A 27,163-nucleotide genomic window follows, 5' to 3' on the forward strand; every position below is an offset into this window, starting at 1 on the left:
AGGAAATGTACCTCCCCAATGGGCTTTAAACAGGAGGAATGATTATATAAAGGGGAGTCGGGAGTCTACTGTCATGGAAGCCATGGGCTTGTCATCAGGTAGAAGAACCTCATTCTTTTTTTTTTTTTTTTTAATTTTATTACTTACATTCTTTTAGGTTTTTTGTTTGTTTGTTTTGTTTTGTTTTGATTTCTCCCCATAGGTTGTGTGTGCTTGCTGGAGAGTTAGAAACAGAGAGAAGGAAAGCGAGAAATTAATTACCTCCTCCTCCTCAGGCAGTATGGCCACACCACAATGCCTTTTCCTTCATTCTCTCAGGAGTTTAGGCAAAAAAAAACCACATTCACACCTGGCATGATTCTCAAGTCACTGAGTCTGAGACTCAAACTGTGTTTGGTCATGTGGGAGTCCTGTAGCTTAACTACCATGCCAAATGCTGACCCCATAATCCCATTCTTATCACTGATTTACTTATTCTGTGACATTAGGGAAGTTACACTCTCCAAACTTTAGGCTTCCTATTTCTAAATGAGGAAGATTGTCCCCTCTTCTCAAATACTGTTGTAGGGTTAGATGTGACAGTGTCTGGTTGGGGTTAGCGCAGCCCCAGTAGAGCAGATTGTACTTAACGGTAGCTGCTAATTCTTTTATTGGGGATTCGGAAATGACGGTAGTGTCAGTGAACAAGAAAGCCACCTACCATGGAAAGCAGTGTGAAGTGCACTTGTGATCATGTTATCTGGCAGCCTGAAGTTTAAAAGATATCAAGAGTTAATTTCAGAAGCCAGCAGGTGGCATGGTGGTTAAAGGTGCTAGACTCCTACATGGCCAACTGCTATTTGACTCCCAGACCTGGCGGCTTATTTTCTCACTTTCTCTCTCTCTTTCTCTCTCTTTATCCCTGTCCCTCCCTGGTCAAATTAAAATAAATAAATAAAAATAAAGTTAAACGAAAAATAATTCTTAGAAAAAAAGTGTTAATTTTGACAAAGCAAGCAAACAGATAAAGTGAAAATAGATAAACCCTGAAGCAACTAAATAATCAGAAACAGAATTAGGTAGACATAATGAGAGGTTTGTTTACAGACAGTGGAAGATAAAAATGAGAAAGCATTTTAGAAGTTTTAAAACTGGGACCAGCAGATGACATAATGGCTATGTTGCTGGACTCTCATGTAGTTGACTGCAGTTCGAGTCCCAGACCCAGTGACTTAAACTCACGCCAGGCGCGTGTGCGTGCCCAAGATCCCCAGAGGAGAATGGAGGAGAAGGGATTATGGCATGGCCGTTCTCCCTGGGGAGTGATTTCTCACTTCCTGTCTCTCTGTCTCTCTCTCTGTCTTTCCGGTGAGCACACACAAAGAAACCTCTCCAAAAAAAAAAAAAAGAAGTTTTAAAACTTATTAGTTCCCCTTCTTAAATCTTTTTTTAACATATGTTTTATCTTTAAAATTTAAGACCATGGGTTGATGTCTGCTAGCCGTCCTTGTAGTACCCACAAGCTATCATTTACAACTGGACTTAAGAGCCAGAGAGACATTTTCATTAATTTTTTTTTTTTTTTTTTTTACTGATGCAGTGTCATAGTATCCTAAAACCTGATTTCTCGGTTGCTAAACTATCCTGTGATACACATACAGGCCTCGTATCTTGCCATTGCCCACTTGGTCAGAAGAATTCAGATGCCTTTCCGCCTCCCTACTGCTGCCGAAAACATGATCTCCCAGGAATGCAGAAAGACAGATTGGGTAGAATGTTCATATTTAACTCAATTATGAAATATGAATTTGATGCACTTTTTAGTACAAAAATATTGTGTCCTTAAGTAACATTTTTGGACTGCTTCAGTTTGGAGTATGTAGTGTGAAATTTTAAGAGATTTCATGAAAACTTTACTCTAAAAACACAACTTGTTGGGCATTCTTCCATTCTTTAAAAAAAGAAAATGCTTGGTAGCTGATTTTAGATGCTATGGATAAAAAGGACTGGAAGCATTCAAATCCTATTCCTCCAAACCTCGGTCTAGGATGTATTTTATGCCAAGCATATTTCTTGACCAGTTTAAGCTGTTAGTTTTTATTTTCACTGACCCTCTCCCCTGCCATTGTTCAGAAAGTCTCATAAACAACCAAGCATCTCCAATTTATATTGAATGACTATTGCGTTATTACTAAATGGTTTTCAAATAGACTTACTTCATGGCATTAGACTCACCAGACTAACCAACTTTTATTTTTCTGAAGTTTTATGATTAGTTTCCATAAACATCTTATCCTGGAGGTCTAGATAGGTCTGATGCTACTGAAGCCTCTGAAACAGATTTGGATCATTGGCAGGTTTATGTCTCAGTACTTATTCTTGAAAAATAAAGAAAAGATTTTTGTTTTACAAAATTCTTGAACAGATTTTCAGACGTATAATCATCCATCCATTCTAACTCCATGACACCACCCTACCTTTACTACACAAACTGGTATTCTTATCTAACATTCTTTGTAATCCAAATCATTTTCTTCCACACACTCGCTACTTAGCTATGCACTCTGGATGATAAACTGAAAGCTGCTCTCAGTTTTGTATTCTCTAACTTAGATAAACTCAATGGTCCTTGTCAAAAATAGAGGTACCTTTCTTGGGTGCCACATCATATAAATCCTACTTCCTATAGATGACTTACTTCTTCTGATTAGTACCTTAAGTATTTCACAGTTTTCTTTCACTTTGTCACAGTCCTACCGCTCTAAACTTAATTGAGTCTTCAATTTTCTCTCACCTTTGTGTTTCAACAGCCCTCTAACTGTTCATCCTGCTTTCACCTCTGCCATTCTGTCATTTCTTTCTCCCTTCCTCACCCTGTGACCAGAATGACCTTTCTGAAATAACAAATGTGCTTAAAATCTTGAATAACTTGTGCTGACCCTGGAGATAAGTGGTTAAAGAGCAGAATCACATACGGCCAACTGTGATTTGAATCCCAGCCATGGTAGCTTGGAGAGCATGTCAGGTATGTGTGTGTGCATGCCTAACAGAACAGAGCAATGGAGAAGGGAATGTGGCATGACGCTATCTCAGTGGGGGGTGCTTTTTTACCTTCTCTCTCTCTCTCTCTCTCTCTCTCTGTATCTCTCTCTGTCAGAAAGAGAGAGAAAGTGACCCTCTGGCAATTAAAGACAAAAAAGAAAATTCAATAGCTTCTCTTGATCTTAGAATTAAATCCAAATAAGTATCTAGTGTCTTCTCCGACTTTATTAAACACTCTTTATACACTAAATCCAAGCAAGGCTGAATTTTTATGCACATCTTCAACATATCATATACTTTCTTAGAATACTCTCCTGTATGTACCTCCTTAGCTCCCCCTGTACAATATTCATTTATTTATTATATATAATATCTGAAATGATTACTTCTGGGGATATTTCTTACCTTCCTACACCCAGCTCAAGCCTAGGCTGGTTCTCCCCATGAAATCCCAAAACACCCTTTTTTCAGTCTTCTTTAGCATTCCTTGCCCATGTCCTTCTCTCTTTGCATTACTTCCTATCAAGAAGTGTCTTCCTGCTCCCTAGTGACTCCCTTACCACAGTTCCAGGCCCACAAATAAATAATGTGGAAGGTGAGATTAAATATTGAAGGGCTCTTGCCTGAAGAGCACCAAAGTCATACACTCTAACCAGAAGAAATAGAAAGACATCTTTGGTTGTTTCAAAATATCTATGGCATCCTCTCTTTGGAACAGCTGTGATGTTGAGATTTTTGTTTATTTTTTAAAGAATTATTTAATTGCATTTATCAATATTATTACTATAATATTTAAAATTACTATAGCGTACATGCATTCACCAGAGAGAGAGAGACAGAGAAAGAGAGAGAAAGTGAGAAAGCAAGCCACCTGGTCCAAGACTCAAACTGTGATCAGCCATATGGAAGTCCAGCACCTTAACCACCATGCTACCTGCTGGCCCAGTGCTAGTATTTTTGTTTTGATTTGGTTTGGTTTTTGCCAGAGGGCATGTATTTTCACCAGAAAGAGAGAGAGAGAGAAAGAGAGTGAGAGAGAAGGAAAGCAAGAAAGCATCCCCAGTGGGGAATGGTTATGTGGCAATCCCTTCCCTTCCATCTCTCTCTCTTTTCAAAATTTTGAGCACATACATGAATCCAATATGCTCTCTCAAACAATTGGGTCTTCAACTCAGACAACTCAATTGGCCATGTGAGATCCAGCTCACACCACCACCAGGCCTCCAGCTAGCTCAGAGGTAGGTTCTATAAATAGTAGAAACACAACAAAATTACTTTTCTGGTATGTAGTCAAATATCATTCACCCTCAAAAGAGAAGAGTTGAGGGGTCAGCAGATGGAGTAATGTAGTCAACTGCGGTTCAAGTCCCGGACCCGGCTTAAACTCAATAAGGATGTGTGCGTGTGTGTGCCCAAGATCCCAAGAGGAGAATGGAGGAGAAGGGATTGCAGCGTGGCCATCCCCCCTGGAGGGTGGTTTCTCGCTTTCTGTTTCTCTCTTTGTCTTTCTTTCTGGCAAGCACATGTGCCCTATAGCAAAAACGTCTCCAAAAAAGAAAAAAAAAAGAGTCTAATACTAGGAAAAATAGTCACTCCACATGTGGCCTCCAAGTGATTCACAGCTTTTCTGTTTGCCACCTGATGGTGGGGTTCTGAATCACAAGTTAGGTTTCACATTTGCACTTCCTTAAGACTGTGTTAAAATAGTGACAGGCAAAATGTTCTTAACTTCATTTGGCTCCATATGTGGAGAGCTGAACAAAAGGAAACCTCGAAGGTTACTACCTTCCTCATTTGTATACAAGAAATTGTAAGCAACGTGCACCTTGGAAGAAAATTCCTACAAAGTGTGCCCAGTCTCCATTTGAAGCCAAGACATTTAAAAAGCTCTATGTCCAAGAGAACAGGAATGCAAATGTGCTAGAGAAATGCCTCTCTGTCAGCAGTGTCTCAGTTCACTGCTCCCTGGCAACCCTTCTCAGGAGGCCTTCTGGTGGCCATGAAAGTACTCACTGATGAGACTGAGGTTAGGCACATCAAATTTCTCACATTTATAATAAGAAAATTGAGGTATCCTTCCCAAATGACAAGAAATGTGCCATTTGGGACAATATGGGAATTTGTTGGAGAAAAATGAGGTAAACACCCATAAGCATTTACTCAACCATTGAACAATAATAATAATAAAAAGTCATTTACACTATCCACATTCTCTTACATGTGAAGCCCAAATAAACAAAATTAGCATTTTTAAATTGTTAAGTCATAAATTATTATTCTAAGAAAGAGCTTCTTGGCTGTTTCCAAGGATGGGTGACTTTGTTCTCTATTAAGTAATTCAAGTCATGCTTTCTGCTACTTTACTACCTGCTGTGACTTGGTAATCTATATTTTTTCTTTTTCTTTTTTTCCAGAAAAAAAATATAGAAAGTCCTTCCTTTCACTCTGCACATAATATTTTCAGGCACCAAATAAAGAAATAAAATAGGGCATGTTATCAATATAGTTATTTTGACTTAGCAAAATTACATTATGCATTATTTTTCAGTGTTAAGGTGTTTGGTTTATTTCCATTATCTTCCCGTTGTCCCTCCCTCACTTTCCCACCTTTCTACACCATCCATGAAGACTTCTACCTCTTGTAGTATGGTTCAGTTAGTTGTTCTCACTCATCGCTGAGTGGAGGTGTAGCTATATATCTGCTCTTTACCTTCACTGGAAGACACAGTATGACTCACACAATGATCACCACTTCTCTGGTCACCTTCACTGCTAATATCAACTCTTATCAACGACCGGGGTCATCTTTCCAAAATGCACCTCTGTGGGCCAACAAGTGATGTAGTAGTTTCGTCATGAAATGCCTACATGGTCTACTCTGCAGTTCAAGTCCCAGAACCAATGGCTTGTAACTCATGTCGCGTACATGTGCATGTGTGCTAAAAATCCCAGGAGGAGAGTGGGGGAGAAGAGCTTGTGGTATGGCCATCCCCCCAAGGGATGATTTCTCACTTTCTTTCTCAAGTGAGCGCACATACCATGTGCCAAAAAATAAAAACAAAACAAACAAACAAAAAAACAAATACAACTCTGACTCTGCTCTAAAACCTTCACAGTCTACCTAATCTCTTTTGTATTAAGTAATTCACCATCTTTTCTCAAACTCAAACATAGAGCTACTGTGTTATGTTATGGATTTTCTTTCCTAGTGATTTTGTTCATTCACTGTCCTGCCTGTCGTAACAGCCAAGCTTGCCTTTCCTGACCATCTGTCTTTAATGCTTCTTAGGACCCTTGCATGACAGGCCAACCAGAGATTATCACTTTCTTACTTGCCTCTTCCCCAGTATTTGTATGTACCTTTTATTACATTAATCTTAGGCAGCAGTGTATTATCCTAAATGATGTGTTTAGTGGTTTCTTCCCTTTTTTTTTTTTAATTGCATTGTTTATACTTTAAAGACAAAGATTTCTGTTATCTTTGGATCACCTCCTCTCATGGAAAAACTTCAAAATGTTTAAAATTAATATATTCAATTGACTTGAATGCAGGGAACATCCTACAAATGTTACTCTATGTGTGAGTCTTGCAATTTCATTCTTTTAGGGATAATTCTTATTCTAAGAAACTAGTGTGGTTTGTGGCTTAGAGTCACAGTTTAAGCTGCCCTTAAGAAGAATGAAAAACAGCTGGTATCCAAGGAGCTCTGGAAATTAGTCAATAAACTAATTGTAGGGACAGAAGCCAAGAGTAGAGAAGTTTCTCTTACACACTAAGTTATATCTATATTGTCATCTCTGTAAAAATATAGACTTCTAGAAAACTAAACATTTCCAATAAAGTGTTTTTTTTATCAAAATCTTAGACATATGAACATCAACACTGGTGTTCAAATTGCCTGTTTTATTTAGTCATGTACAATAGCTAACAAAACCAAGTATTGGAGAAAGATAAATTTTCTTTTAAGGGATTTTTTTTAAGGATTTATTAAAAGCTTCTTTGTATTATTTCAGACATATTGGATAAAATATAATTATAAATTATGAGGAAAAAATCTGTTGAAATATTTATAAATAACATAAAAAGTAATGCTACTTATCAACAAATCACAGGGCTATAAGGAAATTCAATAAATCTGTAATGACTGATCATGGTACACAGAAATGGTCTAAGAAAATAGAGATAGATACAAAGATAAATAAACATAGACTTAGCACCCTGAAAGCTTAAAATTAGAAAGTTGTTAAGAAATACACAAATAATTGTAAATCAAGTTTGATTATAATGAGAGTAATGTGATAAACATGAAGGGCTACCACAGTTCACAACAGGGAGAAACCATATATAACCCCATGAGTAGGCACAAAATAAATCAGTAAAAGAATTTGGCATTCTGATGTCAGAAATTTGAAGGGCAAGATTACAAAGAAAGGACTAAGTTAAGGAAAAAACATTAAAAGGAGTTAAAATGCAAAAAAATTAAAATGGCATGGTAAAAATGCTCAGAGTCATAGACAAAGTCAGGCTGATATAAGCAGAAAAAACTCTGAGCCAAAGACTATCTTCTATATGACATCCTTGGATGATGTCACTCACTGAGGAGCATGACTTGAAAACATGACTGGCAACTCAGAACACACACATTTGTGAGGAAGTCACAATGAGGGGTGTCCTAACTTTTTGAGTACACAGTACAGATTAGGAGCTGAGCTGGCTTTCACACTGCTCAGGGTCAGAATCCATGTTGAACAAGTTAAAGTAAAGGTAAGATGTCAAATGTAGATCTGTATGTTCACCAAGCCTATGGAATTAAAGTCATTCTGTCTGTACTTCTAAGAGAAGTTGTACTTCCCTCTAAGTTGTTGTACTATTGTACTTCCCTACCAAGTTTCTCAGTCTTCACGAAGGATCCCAATGATCCTTCATGGTCCATTTACTCAAAGAGTCCTTAGAATTTAGGGTGCCCCCAAACAAGCTTATTTTCTAAGTGGACTGATCAGCATCCCTTCTCCAGGCCTTTGTCCTTGCCTTCACCCTGTCTTCCCTGTTCTGCTAGTGTGGCTTTCTCCCTCACCTTCCCCTGGAGCATTCTTAATCAGCTCTTTCCTGTCTCCCTTACTCAGCATCAAAACTTGGCCAAAACCTGTTTTCTTTTTCTTTACACCTTACCATGTGCTAACATATACAACATATACAAATTCTATAGTAATTTACTTACTGGTTTATTTTGATTTCCCACCCACAGGGCCAAGGATGTTTGTCTATTTTATTTATGAATGTATTCTCAGTGCTTAAAACAATTTCTAACAGACAGCAAATGTTCAATATGTGTCAAATGAATAAATATATGCTTGCATCAACTATTGGCATAGTATTTACATCAATATTTGAAACAGTTCCTATTTTGTTTTATGGAACTTAACTGTTCTGGTTACTGTATTTCAGTACTTATATTGAATTAAGGAGGATTTACAAACCATTACTATATAATTAGCATTCTATCTGGCTATCACAAAATAAATCATGTAGTGGTTCTGATATTTGAGAGGAAAATAAAAAGAGGGAATGACAAACAGAATATAAATATTACAGGATTTCAGCTGTCATTTTAAGGGGAGAAACAAAGATAACCTAACATCTCTAGGAGTTGCCCCAGTGGGGCATTTGCTAAATCTAGCACATGAAAAGACACGATCAATATCAGCATAGGCTTTTGAATTACACAGACTTGAATCTCATTCCAACAGTGTCATTCATTATCCATGCCACCTTGGCCTAGTCATTAACTTCTCTAAGTGATTTTATTTGTAAAGTGAAGATCATAATCTTAACCTCCCACAGGGAATGTGAGCTATCAAATGAGATCATCTATGGAAACAAATAGTCAAGTGCTTGGCACATAGGAACAATTAAACAAATGCATGTGGAATGAATTAATTCTTGATAAATAGAGGAAAATAGAACTAGAAAAAAAGTGACATTTTCAACCTGTTTCTTTTTCTTAAGTTTATTTTGTCTTGAGAAAGAGAGAGAGAGAGAGAGAGAGAGAGAACTTTGATAGGGCCTTGCCATACCACAATCCCTCCCCCAGTTCCTGGCATGTTTAGGTTGATTTGAATCCAAACCAGGCCTCCCACATGGCTCCAGTATCACTCAGTGGTGTTCTGCCTTCTGTATGGCTGGGGCTGGGCCTCCATTGATTTCCCCTACATTGTACTCACCTGTGCCTTTACTCACACTCCCTTCCCCTCAGTATCATTGAAACAGTGAAGTGCATTCTTTATTGATAGGTGTGTACATATTATTCACTTCTTACAGATAAGAAACGGGTCTTACGTACATTAAGTGACTAGCACAAGGCCACAAAGCAAGCAGCAGAATTAGTCATTGAACCCGGGTCACCTCACCTCCCAAGCTGGCTCAGTAGTCTTGGCCTGCATCCTAGGCTGCCTAGCACTGTGATGACTGCCAGAAAATATGCCCCAAGTCTGTGGTCTGTACATCATGCCTTTCTAAACTTAGAAAGGATCTCATGCATCTTTCTTTCATAGTTTATAGCAATTTTTAAAGGGTTTTGTTCCTCTTATTATATATTCACATCATCTAGAAGCATCGCTTCTGTGGGGGTTGTTGTTTCTGTTTTGAGATCTTGAATGGGTTTTAAATAGGCACCTTTTGTACAAAATTCAAGAGAATCCATAAAAACTGTTCACTGAATATCTATTAAGCTGTTGGATCTGACTGAACTACTCCTCGACTCATACATTCCTCACAACAACCCTAGGTGGCAAATATTACCTTTACCCTCATATTAGAGATGATGAAAATGAAATACAGGGAGGTCATGAATTTATTTGAACCATAACATTTAGATTCTAGAGCCCTTATTCTTTCTTTTATTTATTTATTTTTTTGAGAGGTTTAGAGACAGAAAGCGAGAAATCACCCCCCAGGGGGGATGGCCACGCTGCAATCCCTTCTCCTCCATTCTCCTCTTGGGATCTTGGGCACGCACGTACACGCGCCCAGCGTGAGTTTTAAGCCACCAGGTCCCAGACGTGAACCGCGGTCGACTACATGGAAGTCCAGCGACATAGCCATTACGCTAACTACTAGTCCCTAGAGCCCTTAATCATGAGAATATATTGTTCCTCAAATACGAGGACCAATTTCATCTTTTCTCTCTCTTTAATAAATTCTAGGAATATATATTTTAATAGAGCCAAAATTGTACTTCTATGAACTTCTGGACTTAGTAAGACATTATTTTTCCTCTAACACTGGCATCTGCAATTACTCAAACTTAAAAAGTTTATTTAATAAAATAAACAAATTTGGATTCTGATAGAAATCCCAAATTTTAATTCGTACTTATAAACAGTTGGGAGTGGTACCATTTTCCCCTGCTTCAATTTGAGAGTACCGTATTATGATCTCCATCACCTTAAACAGCCTCCAAGCTGTGCTGTTGTAAAGGGCTGGATTTTAAACCATAACCTTGCATAAATTCAAAACCCAAAAGACACTTTAAGAAAAGACTCTTTCATTTAGTATCAACTTTTTCTATTTCTTTTACATCCAAAATAAAATGCTATAAACATAGAGAATCTATTTTTAAAAGACAGCAAGGAATGTGTTCATAGCAAGCTGGAACCACGTGCAGGCACACTGGCTTCTCTGTTATCTGAATGACAAAGTATTAAAGCACAAGGGGGAAAAAAGTGAGGATGTTCTCTTAGGATACTAATAGATGAGCTCCGGAAGAGTTGGTCCAAGAAAGGGAAAAGACCACCTACTAGAGGCTAAATCATATACTTGAAACCTGTAATTTTAAGAATTTTTTTAAAAGCATTTTTGTTAACAAATATAACTATTAGATAAAGAATGTAAATAGTTCCATATGACTTTGTTTTTATAAAAGCGGCCCTTCCTAATGGGAACAGTCAATGTACTCCACTCTTTTAACTATGTGCCTTATATAAGATGCTTCCTCAATGGTACGGAACTCTCAGAAGAAAAATCTATGTAGATTCTCTCTCTCTCTCTCTCTCTCTCTCTCTCTAGTTCTATGATGAAATAGCACTTAACATTATCAGGCACATAAGAACCTTCCCTAAGTTCAAATATGCAAAATCCGTATGCCTTACCATATAAACGCCCATGGTTCCTTTAGGTTCTTCTAATGTGCAATTTAAAGCTTTCTCATTCAGATCTCAAAGGAAAAGAATTGCTCTTACCATATATTCCATGTTTGCTGCTGGTGGGAACACTTTGCCCCGAACTTGATTATGGTAATCAAGAATGGCGATCATGTCATTCTGCGAAATGTAGCGCTTCCGCCTGGCTTTGGGAATATCCGCAGAATCTAGTTGTGCTTTTAGAGCAGCTTCAATATCAGTGAAATTATTGGTTGGCGGGGATGAGTCAGTGGAATTGAGTAAGACGACAGCACTGGCTTCACAGAGAAGGGAGAACAGGAGGGCACTGCTGACAGCAGAGATTGCTATCATTTTGAAAGTGGAGAAGAGGAGGCCACCGAGTTTACTTGGCTTTAAAGCAGAAAGGTAGAGTTAGGGTCTATGGGGAAAAAAAAAATAGGTCCAGAGGTTATATATGTCCAAGGTCATCATTTGGGAGCATACTTGATTTGACTTCCTCCAAAAATGCAAATAGATGTTGAACTCAAGCCTAGGAGGTACCTACAGGAGAGTGTCTACTCATTCTGTTTAGTGTTAGAGGCAGACACCTGAGAGAAATGTTCTATAGCTAGAGAAAAATAAACAGCATGACCACTAACCCTAAAAATGAATGTGAACCCAAAAGCCTTACCATAAACTACATTACTGTATATTTATTTTCCATAAGAAGTCTTTAGAAATTAAAGTTCATCTTGAGAGTAAAGAGAAAATATGCATTACAGGTAACAGCAGAAAAGATGCTAATAATGTCTCCTAGGCATATATGTACACCAAGTGATAGAACACATACAAAAAAAAGTTACAGTTATCCAATCTCATTTCTTTAAAAAAAAGAAAAAGAAAAAAAAAGTGAGCTACTTTAAAATTCATGCATGCAATATAAACTTGTTGAACTAAATAGCTTACCTCTGCACAATGCCAAAATGAATATATTGTTCTTCCAAAAATTTAATGTTCTTTGCTATGTTGCAGTATGAACTCTTGTAAGAGGAATGTGTCTTATTACAAACTCTCAGAGAGCAAAACTCTGCAAGGTTTGAAGGCTGCTGGCTACAGGAGCAGCTAACAGCTTTTATATGTCACAGTTTGCAACGTCCAGAAAGGGCAGTCTTTCTTAGGGTCTTCTAGCCAAAATCAAAGGGGAGGGGTTTTGGATAGTGATTGGGTGGCAACCTTTTTATGTGGGTGGTGAGGAAATTGAGTCACACCCACAGCTTACAAACTGTAAACCATAAAAGACAAACCCCTTTTTCTCTGGGCTTCTACCTTTTCTGCGAGTGGTTAATTTTCTCATTTAATGCTTTCTAGTTCCTGGTTCCCATACAAAAAGAAGAAAGGGGAAAAAAAATGCCAGAAAGAGACATCGTGGGTTCTTGGAAACACAGACGACTGAGTAACAAGCAGTACATTTTTTTTTTTTAAGACAGTAAATGACATTGGAGCTGAAAAGAACAAACTGATATTAAATCAAGAAATCAGTTCACAGAGTTACTCTGGGTGGCCACAAATATGACTCAAGAGGGATGCCAGACAGATCAGTAGTAGCCAAACTATAGCATATGGTATTAGGATAATAGATGCTCAAGGGTTTGCTCTCTGTCTCCATGGGATTTATTCCTCTAACTTATGTATGTACTCCTTTTCTCTCTCTCCTTTCACCTTCCTTCCCTTTTTTCTTTGTCTACAGAGTGAGGTCAGCAAATTACCTGCTTTCTACCTGCCTTGTATAAAATGTGAACATAGACGTTCACGGCAAACGACAGCAGCCAAGATAACATCTGTTTCAGGTTTAGAAGCATATAGTTGCAATTTTAAGCAGAGAATAGCTCAGCTTCAGGAAGCTTAGTGGAGGGCACAGTTCTTGGAAACACAGACGACTGAGTAACAAGCAGTACATTTTTTTTTTTTTAAGACAGTAAATGACATTGGAGCTGAAAAGAACAAACTGATATTAAATCAAGAAATCAGTTCACAGAGTTACTCTGGGTGGCCACAAATATGACTCAAGAGGGATGCCAGACAGATCAGTAGTAGCCAAACTATAGCATATGGTATTAGGATAATAGATGCTCAAGGGTTTGCTCTCTGTCTCCATGGGATTTATTCCTCTAACTTATGTATGTACTCCTTTTCTCTCTCTCCTTTCACCTTCCTTCCCTTTTTTCTTTGTCTACAGAGTGAGGTCAGCAAATTACCTGCTTTCTACCTGCCTTGTATAAAATGTGAACATAGACGTTCACGGCAAACGACAGCAGCCAAGATAACATCTGTTTCAGGTTTAGAAGCATATAGTTGCAATTTTAAGCAGAGAATAGCTCAGCTTCAGGAAGCTTAGTGGAGGGCACAGCAGAGAGGCTGTGCAGCAGCAGCTGCCAACAGTCAGAAGTGCCTCCTTAGGAGGATGCCATTGGAGTAAAATCCATGTCAAGCAAGCATGCAAATATTAAGGCAATGTATTGAAAAGACCCTCAAAAATACCATATGGCATGATCTAATTAACAACATGTGGACCATTTACAGCCAGTAGCATAGAAATCCTGGAAATCATCCACTCTCCAGTTTGGAAACTTATAATACACTGACTTGTCCAATTTGCTAATGGGATTGTCTGCTGTATTGTTTAGCATGTGAATGCATAGTCATTGGAAGCGATGGCCTTGTGACACAGCATTCTTGGAGCCAAGTTTACTAGGATGTATTCCCAGTTGGTACAGCAGCAACGTGGTCCACTGCATACTGTTTAACTCTTCAAGGATGCATGTGAAAATGGGAAGGGAAGGTAGATGTTCCATGGCAAGACAGCCTTCATCAAATTCCTTAACAGGGCACTAAAGGAGCCAGCAGATGGTATGGCGGATAAGGCACTGTATTCCCACATGCGCTACCGCACAATTTGAGTCCTGGACCTGGCAGCTTGAGGATCATGTCAGGTGATGTACATAAATGCCCCAAATCGCAGGAGAAGACCAAAGGATAGAGGATAGTGTCATGGCCAATCCCTCTGGGCATGTGATTTCTCACTTTCCCTGTCCCTGACTGTCTCTCTCTGACAGATGCACATGCCCTATGGGAAAAGCCTTATGAAAAGGGTAGGGGGATAGTAAGGTGTTTAAAACCAGAAGTACCACCTATGCTGGAAATACAGTGATAAGACTTAGCAACAATTAAATAGCAACAATTTCTCAGAGCTCAGATTTTGCCATATTTTTTATGTAAAGAACATATAAGAACATATAAGCATAGGAAATGAGAGGGAATAGAATAAAACATCATTACAACTGGAGGGAATATACTCAAAGCTGTAGATTTTTAACATGTGGGTCTGTCCAACTAAGATTTCACCCCTTCCAGAACTAACCATGGCATCTTGAATGAGTCTCAAGGATGCTATGTTAAGATTACTGAATCGAATAGGAGATTAGATGATAAAATCTTTGTGAGCTATTTACCCAAAAGATCTCTGGACTTCTTGAGAAATTAGAACCAGCACAGATTAGCATATAACTTCTACATCTCATATAGCTGTCCAGCATAGGGAGTACTAAAGGACTTTTAATGTAAAAGTAAACACGAGCCTCTCTTTCTCTAGGGTGACTGTCTTGCTTAGAACCTCATCAACCATTGTTTCCAAGATTACCTTTAGTCACGTACAGAAAGAGATATTGTTCATCTCTGGGGATTTGATTTGGGAAAATCCCATAGAGATAAAAATGTGACCATTGAGAAACTTGTTTGAGCCATGAATGGATTTCCTCTAAGAGTGGGAGAAGTGATGGAAGGGGAGAAAGAGAAAATAGGGATTGCTGAGATGAACCTAAACAGATCACCTCTTTGAGTCAATTATGTAAGGACAGAGCTGATACTTGCTTAATCCTGAAGCCCTGAGGCATATCACTGATTTCAGATGTCTTTCAAAACACATGGGTTGTATTGCAGAATTTCGGACTATTAAGGAAACCCACAAGGATATGGAATCATAAAAGAAAAGACCTGTGGGAGGAGATTTAAGAATTCTACATGCAAGCCAGCATCATTGCCAGTATTTGAAATGCTTTGAGAATAATTTTAATTTTAAAGTACTTGCAAAATTAAGAGGCATACATCCAAATTGTCAGTAAGAGAACTATTAATGAACAACTAACAATGAGGTGGTTCTTCCTGAGAGCTCTTCTTGAAAAAGACTGTTGACATGTTTTGAAACCTTTAGGTCTGCTTGCCAACAGAGACCGAAGTGGAATGTAGTTAATATTACTGAAAAAAATATGTATACAGCTGGCATCATCTTGCAACCTGTGAGAAAATAGTTGTGATTGTAAAATTGAAGTCAGATATGTTATAAGCACACCTGCTTCAGCCAAGGTCCTTTCGGGGGTGTGTGTGCATGTGTGTGTGTGTGTGTGTGTGTGTGTGTGTGTGTAAATATGATTATGGCTTTAGTTTAACTCTTTTCTAATCAAAATGTGTTCCATGAACCAGTAACACTGACATCCTCTGGGAACTTTCTAGAAATACCCAATGTTAAGTCCCATCTAAGACCCACTGAATCAGAATCTTCCTTTTTATCAGGATCCTCAGATGGTTCCCATGCATATTAAAGTTTGAGAAGTACTATTTAAATCACTTTGTTTTCAGAGGCACCGCCTACTATACACATGCCCATTGAATAAGCTACCATAAAAATTCATGTATCTAGTGGATAAATAAACATGGAGAGTTTTAAAGACAAGTATCTTTGAAGAGAACACAAGTCAACCTCTATGTTATAAAGGAAAAAAAGACATGACTGGGAAAAGTACCTACATATAACATCTAACAAACATTATTATTATTATTATTATTATTACTATTAAAGTACGGTGAGAACCTTTGTAAGACTACTATATGAACACTTTGTTGTTTAATACATCTTAATTCAATCACAAGGTTGTTAAAACGATGGAATGCAACACATGTGAAAGGGTTTGGGAACTATGGTGTGCCAGGTAAACAGAAACTACTGTTTTACTCGTCATCCCCAGGACAGAGGCTCAAATCATCCTTTGATCCTCCCTTTTTCTTACCTTGTTTCATACAACCAGTAATTCTGGAAAACAGAGAGATACTTATCTCTGAAAATCTTACCAATCTTATCTTTTTTCTTTTATCATTATCATGACAGCTTAAAGTTAATTCCGTTATCTTCTTCTAGGATTAGTACAGTCACTTTCTAGCTAATATTTCTTTCTTTCTTCCCCCCTTCCACACCCCTGGGCTCATGCACTTAATGGAGAGACAGAGAGAGACAGAAAAACAGGAAGCGAGAAATTACCTCCCAGGTGTATGGCCACATCGCCATTCTCCTCCAGGGTCTTTTTTTTTTTTTTTTTTTGGAGAGGTTTTTACTATAGGGTGCATGCGCTCGCCAGACAGACAGAGAGAGACATAGGAGACATAGAGACAGAAAGCGAGAAATCACCCTCCAGGGGGGATGGTCACCCCGCAATACCTTCTCCTCCATTCTCCTCTCGGGATCTTGGGCACACACACATGCGCCCAGCGTGAGTTTCAAGCCACCAGGTCCGGGACGTGAACCATGCGTGGGAGTCCAGCGACATAGCTATTACGCTAACTGCTGGTTCCCTCCTCCAGGGTCTTGAGCACACATGCACATGAGCCCAGCTAGAGTCTCAAGCCTCTGGCTTGAACTGCAACTGCAGTCAGCCAAGTGGAAGTCCAGTGAGGTAACTGCTATGCCATCTGCTGGTCCCTCTAGCTGATATCTGACTCTAGTATCTCTTCTCATCCATTTTCTTCATTGCCTTTGACGACCTTACTAAAAAGCAAACTGAATAATTTTACTCATCTACATTTAACTCTGTACTTGCTCTCCTTTTTCCAATAGGGTCAAACTGCCTCACAAGGATCTTGAAAACAAACCAATATACTTTTAAAGTATAGTTTGTTGCACCATATTGTTTTTTTGAGAGAGAGATTTTTATTTTCTTTGGCTATAGCATGTGTGCACTCGCTAGAGAGACAGAGACAGATAACAAGAAATCACCTTCCAGGGGCATAGCCACACCATAATCCCTTCTCTTTCATTCTCCTCTTGGAATTTTGGACACACACTCACACACACTGGGCATGAGTTATTCTTTTACTTATTTATTTTTTGAGAGAGATTTTTGCTATAGGGCACATATGCTTGCTGGAGAGACAGATGGAGACAGACAGAAGGTGAGAAATCATCCTGGTTGAGGGGAAGGATGACCACACCACAATCCCTTCTCCACCATTCTCCTCTAGGGTCTTGAGCACGAACACATATGAGCTGGGCGTGAGTTTTAAGTCCCTGGTCCCAGTACTATAGTCAACTATGTGGGAGTCCAGTGATGTAACCATTATGTCATCTGCTGGTCCTTATTTTTTTAAGCTTATCTACTTATTTCATGAGTGAGAGAGATAAGAGAGACAGAGATACAACACTCTAGGTAGAGCATTTATGCTAAGATCCAACCCCTTCCTCTGCAAACCTGGATCAAGGGCACACATGACCCTGGTATACTCAGGTTTCTAGATGTGAGCTGGCTAGCTTCCCACTTTGGTTTGGCCCACAGAAGGTGTACTTTACTGTTGTATTGCTAATATCCAGCCCCAACAACCATCTCTTTGTATTTCTCTACCCCATCACATTAAACTACGCTTAATCAATTTCTTTTTCCTATTAATTTTATTATGTTAACAAGCTCAGGGACAGACCAACAGACAGATAGGCAAGAGTGGGAGCCCATAGAAACAAGCAGACAGAATAAAAACAAATGCGTAAGAGGGCCAGCTTGTCTCAGCAGTGGTGTCTAGGCATCAGATCCAGCTCTTCTCTGGGATAAGCAGGGTTAACAGGGGCCTTCGGTTCTTGTGAGGTCCCCTGTCTTCAGTCCCTGCTGTCCTCAATCCAGGAGGCTTCAACATTTGATGAGTAATATTTCTGGGGCTAGAAATGGTTGGTCTGGGCTCTTGAAGGCTCTCTGTAGAGGTGGAGGCTAGGGTGGGATGAGATTAGCAGCAGCACTGAAGGGAATCTGGTCAGGGTCCTGGGGTAGGTCCACCACTCAGTAGGCTGCGCCCCTACCCCTGCCCACCACACAAACATGGTGTAATATTGATAAATAAAATTTCAAGTAGTTGATCAGTGTCAAGTAGGGAAACTCATACACATATGTTCATTGAGTAGGTGTCAGCCTTCTTGTCTCTAATGTAATTATTATGAATAATTTTGTATGTTTTGTTAAAAGAGCCTAGTAAATGGTATAACACTGTGTTAGTTATGTTACCATCTCTTTCATAATTTAAGTCATTTTAAAATATTACTTTTTATGTAATTATAAGTCTCATGTAGCATTCTAGAATTATCAACACCTACAGATGTCTGAGTGAGGTTTGCAAATTTTTTTCATCCATTTCATTGCACAATCACTTATAAACCATGAACAGAGGGTAACTTGCTGAAAATTGTAAATTTTGCAAAAACAGGTAAAGAGCCCTGCTGTCTAATGTGGCAAATATTTCAATTTTATAATGTAGACATTTCTATTTGTAATTTTTTGCCTTTATTGTATTCAGAAAAACATGTGGAATACATACAGAAAATATTTTCAAATGTTGAGTCATGGGGCCAGCAGATGGCATGGTGGTTAAGTTGCTGGACTTCCATGTGGCCAACCACAGCTCGGGTCCTAGACCTGGCAACTTGCTTTTTCGCTTTCCTTATCTCTCTTCATTTCTCTCTGGTCAAATTAAAAAGTAGTAATAAATAAAATAAATAATTCTTTAAAAAGTTAAGTCATGTCTAATTAATATTGTGTACATTAATATATAAAGTATTATATAGTTATACGATTTTATGTTTATAACATATACATTTTATATATTATTTATTAAAAATATATAACAATTATGGGACCAGCAGATGGTGTAATGGCTATGTCGCTGGACTCCCATGTAGTCAACCACGGTTCAAGTCCCAGACCCAGTGGCTTAAACACGCTGGGCACACGTGCATGCGTGCTAAGATTCTGAGAGGAGACTGGAGAAGGGATTGCCACATGACCATCCCCCCTTGGGGAGTGATTTCTTGCTTTCTGTCCCTCTGTCTCTCTCTGTCTTTCTGGCGAGCACAGGCACCCTATAGCAAAAACCTCTCACAATATATATATATATAACAATTATAATATTAAATACAGAAGCACTACAATCTTAAAATATTAGAGAAGTCCTAAAAAACATGTATGTATTACCATCTATTCATATATTATATCTTATTATATTACTTGATACTATAAAACCAGATTTAAGTATTTGTATTTTAACTCACTATTATCTTTTTTCATTTTTCTTACAAAAACTGATTAATTATATATCATATAATGATGCTTGTGAAATGATTCCAACTTCTATATGTTTATATTCCCTCAAGTACAAAACAAAAAGAAAAAAAACGGACTAGATTTTCTGCAGCTCAAAGTCATAAATAATTAACAATATTAAGTGTGACCGAACTTTCTCCTTGAAAATAGTTCTGAAAACCATAGTTCCACAGTGGCCTTTTGTGTCTCTATTCTAAAATAAACCATTCAAAATACAAAATTTAAAGAGACTGATGGAATATTTAATGTAAGACTAGAATACAATTGCTTTGCATTCATTTGAGGCCTCCAAAATTTACGATCCATGCACTCCTTTTTAGAAAGCTGATGAAAGATTTGCTACAACAAAACAAAGGAGCAAATCAAGAGAAAGAGAATATAGTACTCAAGAAATACCCACCCAACAGGGTGTAAAACAAATGGCGAGAATTTGAACTGGTCCTTTTTATTACAATATTAAAATGATGTCTCCTTAATTTATTAAGTCATGTTCATACCCTGATTTCATATACTTATATCTGTCAATAAACATTACGGTACTTAAACCAAATAAACAAACAAATGAAAACATCTGTGGAATTCCCACAGATGGTGAAAGGAATTCTCAAGGCAAAAAGCTTCTGAGTACCTAGGAGCAACCAGTCTACACTGGAACAGAAGCACAAAGAGTCTGACACAGTGTTTCCAAGGGAAAATAGTGAACTTGATAGTTTTCATGGTGTTTTGTTTTGTTTTATTTTGTTTGTTTATTTTTTAGAGTTTTTTGCTATAGGGCGTATGCACTCACCAGAAAGACAGAGAGAGACAGAGAGATAGAAAGCGAGAAATCACCCCCCCATGGGGAATGACCACACCACAATTCCTGCTCCTCCATTGTCCTCTCGGGATCTTGGGCACGCATGCACATGTGCCTGGCGTGAGTTTAAGACAATGGGTCTGGGACTCAAATCCAGTCGACTACATGGGAGTCCAGCCAACTGCTGGTCCCATATTTCATGATTGTTTTTTAACATATGTAGATTATATTTATAAAGCATTGTAGGAGAAAGGATATACAGTCACAGGATACTAAGTGTCTCTACAGTGTTTACACATACATAATAATGCAAATAACAAATAGTGCTATAACATAAAGATATAAAATTATTAAAACCAAAAAGAAATAAGTGTGAATTTATATGTTTATGGGGAAGGGTGAGAGATTTGAAGGAGAGACAAACACTCACCTGTTACTATAGCAGCTGTGGCATTTCTGTACTTGGGAGTAACTTAACTGTTGTTTCTGGTTCACAGTGTCTCACAAGGTTGTAGTCAAGAAACTGGCCGAAGCTTCTTTTTAATATTTATTGTAATTTATGATTTACATATAATCATTACACATCTTTGCAAGGTACAGAATGGTCTTAGCATGTACATAGAATTATTATTAGCCAAATGGAGGATATAAACATATTCATCACCTTAAACATTTAACATAGTATTATTTTGTGAACAATCAAAACCACTGTAACGGTTATTCTGCAAATATGTATTGACTGTCTAAAAAAGGCTGAGGCTTAAATGGGACTGGAGGAGTAGCTTACAGGATGGCTCAGTCGCATGACTGGCAAGTCAGTACTGTTTGCAGGAGGCTGGTCCACTTGGACCCATCACTTGGACCTCTCCAAAGAGCAGTTTCTTCTTCCTCACAGCCCTGAAGCTGGCTTCCCACAGTCACTGATCCAAAAGTGAGCAAGGTAGAAGATGCAATGTGTTCTGTGGCCTACATGTGCAAGTCACACACCAGCATTTCTATAGTCTCTTATTGACTCCACAAGTCACTCAGAGCTCTTCCAGGTGGGAGAGACCTGAACGAGGCCATGAATCAGTAATTGAGAATTATTGATGGTCATTTGGAAGACTGGCTACCACAGGAAATTTTTAGTAAATAGCTGATTTTTTTAAAATCAAGAAATAAGTATATTATGTGGAAATATGGAGTTAACAATGAAAAAGAAACTATTAAAAGAGATAAAAGTGGTAGCTCCTGGAAAACAGAAATGTAGGTGGGAATTAGTAACATGAGATTACACCTATTTTGACTTTATAGCACAATTTGACTTTTTTTTTTTTGGTAAGGAAAAGGTGTTTATTAAGTAAAAGTACATTCCTGAGAGGTAGGAGCAGGCCTGAGCAGACAAAGAGTGGCTCAAAAGGCCCCAGTAACTGCATTCTGCAAGGTTTATAATTTTTAATCTAAGTCATGTCGGTTGATCATTGATCATTGGCTGGGTCTACTGATTTTTTCCATCTCATTGGCTCTATCAAATACAACAGGGCCCACTGATTTCTAATTGGCTATGTCAAATGTGGCTGGGCCCACTGATTTCTCATTGGCTATGTCAAATGTGGCTGGGCCCACTGATTTATCTCATTGGTTATATTAAGTGTGGCTTAATCAAATAGACATCTCTCACTAATCTCCTGCCTCCATTACCTTGGGCAGAGAATTTTCTGCCCTGATTGGGTTTTTCTATCTAGCCACATAAGCAGATGCTTCCACCCCTTAACCCCTTTTCATTTGCTTGCTTTCTCCTGCCTCATTTTCCTCTGAGAGGCATGATTCCCATAACTCTTCTGGGGGAGCTGGGGTAGATGGTCTGTCTTCTGTAAATGGTTCATGCTGGAAAGGGGCGTTGACTCTACTTATTGGGGACCATGGAACTCTCACCCTATCTAATACAGTTGGGACAGTGGGACCAGGGACAGGTAGTTGAGATAGTATCCAGGTGTGTCATGGAGAGGGCTGTCATTGTAGCTGGATGACTTGCAGTAGGATCCAATAGAGGTCCTCAGGGGTTGACATTTTGGTAGTATTGTCATTTGCAATTCTACAGCCCTTGGCTGGCTCACCTTCAGAGTATGTGTTGTGGGATGGCTTCTGTGATGATATCCAGGTTCCTGGTGTTTCAGACAAAGACCTGAATAAGACACACCACTATTGTAAGGGAATGGTAGCTTATTATGTAAAAGTGAAAGTACACTCTTGAGAGGTAGGAGCAGGCCTGAGCAGACAGAGTGGCACAAAAGGCCCCAGTCTTGACTTTAAAAAAAATTTTTATCACATGTTTATCTCCCCAACATATGAATTAGTTTTATTTTTGAACTTCATGCAAATGGAATTGTAGGGGAGAAAAACAGAACAAACACCTTTCCTTTTGTCTCTTGGCTTCACTGGCTAGGTCTGTGAATCAAACTGATAAAAGACAAACAAGAAAAAAATACCATCTTCATTACATACATACACTAGAGTTTTGCTAAAAAGTGAGAGTCAAGGAGGTAGCTATATCATTGTGATGTGGGTACACAGGATGCAGGGGTGATCAGGCCCATCACCTACAGTGAGACACAGGTTCTTGTCCCACTCAGGAAGAATTCAAGTTGCTGACACAGAGTAGGTATAGTGAAGTGAAGAGTTTATTGAAGGAGAAGGAAGAAAAAACAGAGTTCCCAAGAAGTGAGAGGTCTCAGAAAATGGCTTGCCAAGGAGGAAATGGGATAAGGGGTTTTTATCTGGGTCCCAGGGGGCCTTGTTCAGGTTTGTTTTCAGGTGCTGCTTGCTCTACCTGTAAATGGGATCCAACTCCTGTTTCAAAGCCCCCTTTGAAGAAGTAACCCTAAGGGCTGTTAAGGAAATGGACTGAAGACTTTCTGGCTGCTTTCTGCTGAGATGGGACAATGAAAATGGGAGGCTTTGAGCTTGCTGAAGAGGGGCAGAGGGAGGGAAATTGAGAAAGATAAAGGATGTCTTTATTTTGGGGACCAGCAGGTGGTGGTGGTGATTAAGGTGCTGGACACTCCCACATGGCTGATCATGGTTCAAGTCCTGGACCTGGTGGCTTGCTTTCCCACTTTCTCTCCCTCTCTTTCTGTCTCTCTCTAGTCAAATTAAAATAAATGAATGAATAAATAAAAATTTTAAAAAAGGATGCCTTTATTTTTAATTGACTCTTAAGAAACTATGGACCGAGATCCAGATCTGAGAGGAGAAAGGAGGAGAAGGGATTGTGGCATGGCCTTTCCCCCTGGGGGGTGATTTCTCACTTTCTGTTTCTCTGTCTCTCTCTGTTTTTCTGGTGAGCACATGCCCCCCATAGCAAAAAAATCCTCTCAAAAAAAAAAAAAAAAGAAAAAGAAAAAGAAACCATGGACCATGGGGTTTATACTTAGTTTTAAAGCAAAAAGCAACACCAATATCCCTGAGGTAAGAGCTCGTCTGGGGCCATGAAATAGCTACAGTAGCAACAACCACACCCATGTTTGTTTAGGGTCTACTTTTCTCCATGAAATCCTAGGAAGATGAAGCATATCTTCAAACTTAGGAGGACAAGGAAGGTAGACAAGGACCACTGAAAACACAGAAGGGTTATTCTGGGAGTGAAGTTATTGAATTTGTAAGACAAAAGGCTCTGGGCAGGCCCGACTGTGGTGCATTCTGCAATACAGGAGACCATATGAAGATCTGGGTTCAGCTTCCAGGTTGACTTGCATGTGCTAGTTCACACAAGTGCACATATACTTGCCCATGGTCCTGGCTGGAAGAGAGTCTAGAGGTGAAGGATTGCAGTGTGGGACCTTATTTTGGATGTTTGTTTTTCTCTCTCTAGTCCCTCCCCTGAGAAATAAATAAACTGAAAAGGTAGTTAAAACTCTTATACTGTAATCAAACACAAGTGTGTTTCCAGTTTACATCTCTAATCCTGTCACATTTTTATTTTCTCAGTAAGTATGCTCAAATCTACATTCTTTAACAAATTAATTTATATTAAGTAGTTAATTGTTAATTACTTTTTATTTTAATTAAGTTATAAATGTACATATTTTTAAAAGTAAATTGGGGAGGGCAACAAGTGGCATAGTGGTTAAGGGCACTGGATCCCACATGGCCGACTGCGTGTTTTCTCACTCTCTCTCTCTCTCTCTCTCTCTCTCTCTCATTGTGTTCCTCTCTGGTCAAATTAAAATAAGTAAATAAGTAAATAAAGTTAAATAAAATAATTATAAAATAAAAACGCACACACAAAAACCAAATAGCAAGTATATTGCTGTCAGCAAAATAATATCCAGTTGGAGAGCCATATTCGTTTCTACTATCAGTAAGATGCTTATAGACCCATTAGGTTTTAATAAATCTGAAGGAATGTATAATTGAACTTAGAACCACTTGGCTCTATAAGGTATACAGAATCATATTCATAATGTGTAGATAAATGTCATTAGAGTAGAAAATTTTAATATGAAAATTGTTATATCTGATGAAACTCAAGAAGAACCAAAAGCATTTTGGAAACAGATGGTTAGAGTTGGAGTAAGGCCGTGGATTGTACAGTGGAGAAAAAAGGATTTGAACACTATGATTATCCAGAAATTGTATAATAAATCTACAGAGATGATAAGTCTTAAAGTTCGACTTTAGTCAAGGAAAAAATATGCACACATACGTATTTTCTCCCAACATTTAAGATAAAGTTGATGCTAGGAAATACGAACAACGTACTGGTGACACAAGTGTAGGATATTTATTTATTCTCCCTGTGCCAAGAACATATCAAAATAAAGCCCAATTCAATATCTATGGACTAGTCAAGTACACTAAGAGATTTTAACGTACTTATCCATGGCATCATTTCAGACTTTGCCTATGTAGCCATTCAAAAGATGTTTGTTAAATGTGATAAATAAACCCATGCTCTATCAGCATGTCCTTTTTCTAATCCCAGACCAGGGCACACAGCCAGAATAAATTCGGGCTCTCCAAAAGCCATCTGCACTCTAGCCAGAGTCATTAATTCTCTCCAGTCTTTTCTTTCTGTGAAGAAGTTCTGGAGAGACTTAGTGGGAAAATCCTGTTTAGCTGCTCTTCTGAAAGTTCAGAAATGAACACATGGGATGTTGGTATCAGTATGTCTTGTGCCACCAAGCAGATTATAGTTCACAAAATCCATCATTTGTCATGTATAAAGACCATGATGAGAGGTGTGCCATCGGTGGCCTGTGCTAAGGTTGATGAAACTATTATTAAACTATCCTGTCAATGTGCCACTACAGACATTTGTTAGTAACTTCAGACTATCTGGTTATCAACGTGTATGAAGCTTTCTATGGAGTAAAATTATATTAAAATGGGTTAATAGTCTTAAAATAATAAAGAACTAAAACAATTACTGTTTCTATAAATTATATTTGCACAGATCCCTTTTATCACTCCTACCCCAAGGAAAGGAATTGGTTAATGACACTTCAAGAATGAGAATGTTATTAGGAGATAAGAAACATCCCTTCTAGAAGAAGAAACAGAGAGCCTTCCTCATTCCAGTGTAAAGGAAAGAACACAGTAAGAAGAGAAAAAGGAAGATAGATACAACTCTCATAACTCAGCACCCCAGATTACCAAGCCTGGGAAAAGAGGCATAGATGGCAAAAGGTGGAAATTTCACATATACATAGCAGAAAAGCCAAAAGTCAGAGGACTTTGACTCACTTCTAGGCTTTTGGGAGGCGAGTGTCCTACAGAGAACACAGTACCCCCAGGTGATTCCCACCACTAAGTGGAGAGACACCATAGCATGCCATTTTCTAGAGAGAACAGCAAGTATAGTACATACCAAATCTCCTGACCAACATGGTTATTGTGAAAAGCAATCTTCATCACACTAGAGTAGAGGAGAGGGTCGTGGGATGGAGTAACAGCAATAAGGGAATAACCTTGTAAAGAAGCTGCAGGTAGAGATGAAAACCTCAAGCCAAGAGTGGGGAAGAACATTACTGCAAAATTCAGACCTGCAGTGCCAGTGAGAGTGGAAGTGAGCAAATCAGCAAGGACTCTGCGGAATGTGTAGATGCGAATTTCATCTGCTACCATTCCAAGGGCAGCTATTAATGTAATGCTCATCTACCAGGAGGTACAGGGGACTCTGACACTTATGAGACTTAACATCCTGAGGACATGAAGAGAAGCACATAAATCAAAGCTTTATCTCCATGAAGTCATCTCAGATTTCCTTTAGCCACTGATGCCACCTTGGGTAGGAAGAGGAAGAGAAACTCTCAACAACTGAGCATTTCCCCAAAAGAGGTTGAGTTAAACTATAACAATTTGAGAGTTCCTCTTCTGGAAATTGAAAGACTATTTTTGCCCCTAAATTCTCCCTGACCACCCAGCTGTATTAGGGCTTTGAGGGGAAGATTGGAGAAAAGAAAGGTACTAAAATATTTTTGGAAGACTCTTCGATTGTGATATGTAAACTTTCAAACATGCTATAGCCACATATGTCAGATCATTTGGAAGACATATCTACATTGTCTAGGTATTATCTAAAGATAACAGCAATACTACTAATAAAAAATCTTTTAATCTGTGCTCTTATGGGTTCTTTATGTAATAAGTTGTACAAATAAAACGTATAGAGTGAACTATTAGAAATTACAGATAAGAACTCATAATTAAATAGGTTCATGTATTAAGTAGTACCAGAAAGTCATCTGGAAATTTTAAAATGGAA

At 38.5% G+C, this 27,163-nt stretch overlaps 1 protein-coding gene across 1 annotated transcript in view; it reads right to left on the reverse strand.

Annotated features, from left to right (window-relative positions):
• PI15 (peptidase inhibitor 15) overlaps positions 1-12,286 on the reverse strand; it is a 33,447-nt gene extending 21,161 nt beyond the window's left edge. The window contains exons 1-2 of the mRNA XM_006159929.2: positions 12,127-12,286; positions 11,260-11,599 (exon numbers count right to left, since the gene is read on the reverse strand). Coding sequence (XP_006159991.1) covers positions 11,260-11,532 — 273 coding nt within the window. The 5' untranslated portion in view covers positions 11,533-11,599; positions 12,127-12,286. The remainder of the gene's footprint in view (positions 1-11,259; positions 11,600-12,126) is intronic.
• Positions 12,287-27,163: the final 14,877 nt, after the last annotated feature.

Source organism: Tupaia chinensis, unplaced genomic scaffold, assembly GCF_000334495.1.
Source record: "Tupaia chinensis unplaced genomic scaffold, TupChi_1.0 Scaffold000667_1, whole genome shotgun sequence".
NCBI classification, from domain to species: Eukaryota; Metazoa; Chordata; class Mammalia; order Scandentia; family Tupaiidae; genus Tupaia; species Tupaia belangeri.